This window comes from Tauraco erythrolophus, chromosome 6 (genome assembly GCF_009769465.1).
Source record: "Tauraco erythrolophus isolate bTauEry1 chromosome 6, bTauEry1.pri, whole genome shotgun sequence".
NCBI classification, from domain to species: Eukaryota; Metazoa; Chordata; class Aves; order Musophagiformes; family Musophagidae; genus Tauraco; species Tauraco erythrolophus.
Window position 1 is genome coordinate 69,412,509 of NC_141470.1, and position 5,614 is coordinate 69,418,122.

The following is a 5,614-nucleotide window of genomic DNA, read 5'->3' on the forward strand; positions in this document are numbered from 1 at the left end:
AGAGTGACTTGAAATTCAAAAATGTGTAAATGATATCAACAAAAAACCCCACAGAGGGTATCCGGAGTATAGTCTGCTACCCTTGACCTGTGTTCTGAGTGACTGAATACCTGTCGTACTCGGTGGTGGAACTTCTTAAAATATTTTGTAACGTTTTATGGTGCAGTCATTACGTGCTGTAAGTACTGCTGTATATTATTAGTGGAGTGTTTGCTGGCTATACCTGCTGGATCCAATGGTTGCATACTCTGACTACAACCAGAAATATTTTAATTTTTGTATAATTTCCTGTATTTCCTCTCTACTTCAAGTTGTAAAGCTGTTCATCTTTAAGCTTTTCTCTGTCCTGACCTTACTTATGTCATGAGTTACTACTGTAAGATGCCCACCAGACTAGCTGTACGTACCCGTGCCCTGTTTCTGATGTGAGGGCACCTTCTAGGGGCAGGACTCAGCCTGTTGCCTCCTCTGAAGCACCGTTCCATGCTCCATCGCTGCTGTGAGGAAGCTGCTGTTTCATCCTTAGGCTCCAGTACTCTGTGCATTAACAACTTGACCTAATCAGCAGACGTGGCAGGGTTTGATGCATGTCATTCTTGCCTGTGAGGGAGTCTTCCTGGTGTTTTACAACCACTTCCTTTGTAATAGTAGAAACTATCTCAGAACAAGAATTTCAAAGTCAGATAATATCTTTTCCTGGCAATGTATTAAAATAGGCATTGATGATTATTTCCTTTAAGGACACGGATATCTATTGAATAACTGAAGTACCTTCAAGCCAAACCCTATTCTCTCTTTGATTTTTCGTGTGAAAATCTCTTAACCTCTTTCTCTGAACTCTTGACATGTTAACCTCAGCCTCTTCTCATATGTTTTTCCTTATGCTTTCTCTTGTCCGGACTGTAATATACTTATGCATAAGAAACATGCTGGTTATATGTACTCTATATTTGACTAGTAGTATCAGACTACCTCCAGTTATTATATTTTTAACAAACACCTGACTGGGCTTCTTGTATTGGTGACCTTAGTGTAATACATTCTTCCACTAGCCTTTATTTTAAACCATAAAAAGGTTTAAAAAAAGGTAACACGGATCCCTCCGCAGAAAACACGGCCACTACGGCGAGGGAAGCTCGTCTGACTTCAGCCCTAACCTGGAAGCTGTGGCACTGATTACACTGAAATAAATAGAGGAAGCTGATGTGAATTGGTGTTACTGTGCTGGGAGCAGCTTTCTTCATTACTAAACTCCAGTTGTACGGATAGTTTCAAACGGATTTTTAATGACTTGCCTGCTCTGTTCAGTCTTCAACACCCTGAGAGGAATTTCTGATGTATTTTGTATGCACTTAAGCCGAGGTTAGCAGTGTGCTGGTGGGGGCTACTGCATCTGCTGGAAATTTCAACACTCTGCGTGTTTTGTACTTGGAGATGCCAAGTTTGGTGAAGCAACCGTTATAAAAGAGGATGAGACATGTCAAAGAGATCCTTGAAAACTTCAGTAGCAGCTATTGGGCTGTTCTTGTTTTGCAGGCAAGACCAGGAGAATGACTCACAGTGAAGGGAACATATTTTTTTTAAAAGTTTTTTTTGTTTATTTATTTTTTTTACCAGCTTGACTCATGAGATGAACTCGCCAATAAACCTCCCCACCCTTGAAACCGGTCTTGGCTGACACAGAAGTGATAAGGGGAGAGAAGCACAAGGCTCGTGACCTGTTATGTGGAGAATGTAACGCTTGCATAAGTGTCTTGATCTCCCTTGGGAGGGAAGTGAGTTCAGGACATGCTGATTTGGGCCACCAAATGGGCAGAACGGGCCTTTGAAGTGAAGGAGAGGGATCATTTTTCTAGGCATGATGTTCTCCTCTCTAGGGAGAGGTTTTGCTTCCTCCAGCTGTGAACCCCCACTTGAAATTTCTAATTGTTGTCAGAATGACAGGCTTTTGAGTTTTCCCTGTTCTCCAGTGCTTTTTAGTGGACAACTTCAGTGAGGTGACACTTCTGTGGATTACACACAACCCATTCACAGCGTGATTGTGCACCTCGTCCTCTTCTGCATAGGGGAACCCGAGTCCTTTGCTGCACTGTTTTGATTCCTTTAGTGAAAAAGGAATAACTGCTCTCCTTAGCAGAGCAGCTGAGGCTAAAACCACGAAGTTACTGACTGCTACTTGGAGAAGATGGGGTTGAAGATTGCTGCCCTATTTCCCAGGACCAGCGGCAGTACGCTGCTGGCTGCTTTCCCAAATATTCTCCATGCAAATGAAACAGTTCCGAGTCGTCATCCTTCAGCAAAGAGGTTCTCCGTCTTTACAGCAAGAATTCAGATACTTCTGAGTTTGAACTTGGCTTGCTGGAGGACATTGTGTCTTTTGAGATCTTATTGAAGACAAATTTTACTTGTCAAAGTATGTTTTATTACCTTAAAGCATTCCTGTAAGAAGGCACTTCTGTTACAGCCACATTAAGAGCACTAAGTTTGCATTAAAATGACACCACCAGGGTTACATCATGGTCGGCGTGACGCTGGTGAGGATGATGTCCCCAGAGATGCACAGCTTGGTGATCTCGTTCAGCTTCTTCTCGCGGAAGCTGTACTGCAGCAAGTGAGCATCGTTGACCGCCACCTTGAAGTGATCCGCCTCGCAAAGGATCTGGATCTGAAATAAAGACCCCAAATCAGCCAAAAGATAACCATCGGATTTGTTCCAGGAAGAAGTTTTAAGCCATGGACTGGAGCAGGATGGCACTGGCCACAGGCTGAGCCCAGCCTGGTGGCATGTGGACGAGCTGGTGAAGCAACTCCTGGCTGCAAATACACCGGTGGCCTTTGCCTTCCCCAATGCCCTGAGCTACTCCTCATCTCTCGTGTTTTAGCCCATGGTTTCTGCCTCCTCGTGACTATGACGGTGTTCTCAAGAAGCAGTATTGTACGGCTCACGCAGCTGAGTTCTCACCAGGAATGAACCTATTTTGCAGGAGAAGCAGCTCGTGAAGAGAGCTTGGCTGCTAATGGGGGAAATGCCTCACAGAAACCTGCCCAACAACTGCTGCAGAACGGCAGTGGAAATAGGGAGGATTTAATAATAAATGGGAATAACAAGAAGTGGGGAAAAGTTGCACCTGGACCTGCAGGAGGGGGTGAGCAGTGCAGGGAAGGTGCTGTAGGACATGCTGGGCTGGACAGCCAGGGAGGCACATGGGGTGACTGCCCCAAAAGCACCTCTGGAGCCCATCCTGCAAAAGCACCAAAGGCCTTACAGGGAATTTTGTTACACTGCCCTGACCAAACCCTCCCAGAGCGTGGTCCAGGTGCTGCTGGCACATTAAGACTAAGTTTTGGGGGGTTTATTTTGGTACCTTGAAGGGTTTTCCAGCTTCAAATGGAAACCTAGGAGCCATCCTCTCCTCCTTCCCCCAGTTATTCCGGATCATCGAATTACAGACGATGACTTTCTTGCCGCCGTCTTCCTTGAAGCGGGGATTAAAGTGGAAGGCAATGTCGCTCCCTCTCTTGAAATCCAGTGCAAACCTGCAAAGGCAATAACAGGTTTGCTGTTTTTTTTTCTACAGAATCTCCGTTACAGAGCTTGCCAAAAGGTTGGATGAGGCTCTGAGCGACCTGATCTAGTGAAAGGTGTCCCTGCCCATGGCAGAGGGGTTGGAATTAGACGATCTTGAAGGTCTCTTCCAACCCAAACCATTCTAGGATTCTATGAAAAGTGGCAGAACAAAAACCGCACAGACCCCATTGGGCGATGACAGGGAATTTACACATTTATTTTGTGTAATATTTGCTTTTACACCAGGCAGGTGTTATTCAGGAATGGAAAGCAAATTCCAGCCCCCTTGCTCAGTCCAGCAGTGCCCCACAGAACACCCCTCCTTGGCGCTGGGCGCCCCCCAGTACCTGCTTGGGTTGTGGTTGACGGTCCCCGTGATGATTATGCTCATCCGAGGGACGAGTCCTTTCTGCAGAGGCAGCTCAAAGGGGACTTTCTGGGAGACAACAGGGATTTGGTGTTAGCAGAAAACCACATCCAGAGCTGAACACTTGGGCACAGGCTGGCTTTTGGTGCGGCAACACATTGAGACAGCCCCCGTAACACAGTGACCACCCATGCCACCATCACCCCGGGGACAACCAGCCTCAGGTCCCTCCCATGACCAAGCAAAACAAGGCAATGAAGACACAAATACCCTTATAATATGATGGAGCCGTTACCATGGGAGGAGCTGGTCCCGCGTGTGGAGGAGGTGGCCCAAATCCAGGGCCACTGGGTGGTTGTCCTGGGGCATGATGTGGCCCTGGTCCTCCAGGGAATGCTCCAGGTGGTCCTGGATGTGGTCCCGGTCCTCCAGGGTATGGTCCTGGTCCTCCAGGATAGGCGCCTGGAGGGCCGGGGTGCCCTGGGAACCCCCCAGGAGGTGGTGGCTGGTTCCCCCAGGAGGGCCAGCCATGGGGTGGGGGGGCACCGGGAGGGGGGTTGTTGCCGGTGGGCAAGGCATCGGATAACTGGGGACAGAGGGGAGAGGAGAAGGGTTAGGTGGGTGACAATAGTCCTGGGGTCAAGTTGAGTCCTCCAACACGCAGCTCTTGTAGCCTCCAGTGAGCACTGAGGGCAAGCGCCCAACTGCTCTCGAGCAGTTTTGGGGGGTGGATTGAGTTCTCGGGCTGAGGTTTCCCAAAAAACAGTACATGCCAATGTAACTGGAGCGGATTTGGGGAGTTACACAAGTTAGCGAAGCCGTGCTCCCACCCCTGCTGAAGGTCCCCGCTCCAAGGCAATCAAACAATCACAGCCCCACTTTTGTTTTTCAAAGCTTTTGGTTTTTTACTTACAGAGAAGCCGCCTGACATGTTTCCTAAAACAAAAAAAGACAAAGGATGCGTAAGTCATTTTTAGCATACACCATCTGGAAAATTGAGATTTTTTTTGAGAAGAGTTACAGTGGCAACGGGCTGGGACCCCGTCATGTACCTGTCTGGAGAGCCTGCAGCTCCGGCACCGCAGAACAAACCCTTGTCTGGTACCTGCAGGAGAAATCGAGGGTCACTGCCAGACCGGCTCCAGGGGTGAATCCAGCCCAAACACCCTCCGGATGAAATCGGCCACTGCAGGGTGGATGTTGTTGCAACACCATTGTTGACCTTACAACGGTGCTGGTGTCGAGCCAAGAGGGGACATGGGACCGTGGGGACGTGGTGCTGCTCTGCCCCAGGACCTCTGGGCTCCCTCCAGCTTCTCGATGGGTTTTTCATGGGTTTTTGCTCTTTGCCGACGTGGAAGCACCGCACACAGTGTCAGGAACCGCACGAGCTTCCTCATCCTCCAAGAACCGCGGGTCAACGTGGAGCTCTGCCTTCAGCTACCAAAAAAACCTGCCCACGCCAGCTCTGCTGTGCTCACGAGTCAGGAAGATTTATCCCAGCCTCAAACCACTTTTTATAAAGGAAAAAAAATATAAAAAGACCCCACAGGGCAGAGTGGTGAGCGGCTCTTTCTGCCTCCAGCACAGCCATTCTGCAGCCAGCCCTATGCTGTCGCCCCAAACAGTTCCATGTCACGGGAGCAGTTGTGTCCTGCGTGCCGGCCGCAGCCAGCATT

At 48.7% G+C, this 5,614-nt stretch overlaps 1 protein-coding gene across 1 annotated transcript; it reads right to left on the bottom strand.

Moving 5' to 3' along the window:
- Window positions 1-2,507: 2,507 nt before the first annotated feature.
- On the bottom strand, window positions 2,508-4,866 carry LGALS3 (galectin 3). Its single transcript, XM_086613749.1, has 5 exons — window positions 4,849-4,866; window positions 4,231-4,521; window positions 3,916-4,004; window positions 3,366-3,537; window positions 2,508-2,665 (listed from the first exon to the last, which is right to left on the bottom strand). The coding sequence occupies exons 1-5, from the start codon at window positions 4,864-4,866 to the stop codon at window positions 2,510-2,512; spliced, it is 726 nt and encodes a 241-aa protein (XP_086469875.1). The 3' UTR covers window positions 2,508-2,509.
- Window positions 4,867-5,614: the final 748 nt, after the last annotated feature.

Coding starts and splice junctions, on each gene's coding strand:
- LGALS3 (XM_086613749.1), bottom strand. Junction 3,538..3,915: donor GTCAACCACAACCCAAGCAG/GTACTGGGGGGC, acceptor TTGCCTTTGCAG/GTTTGCACTGGATTTCAAGA. Junction 2,666..3,365: donor AAGCTGGAAAACCCTTCAAG/GTACCAAAATAA, acceptor TCTTTATTTCAG/ATCCAGATCCTTTGCGAGGC.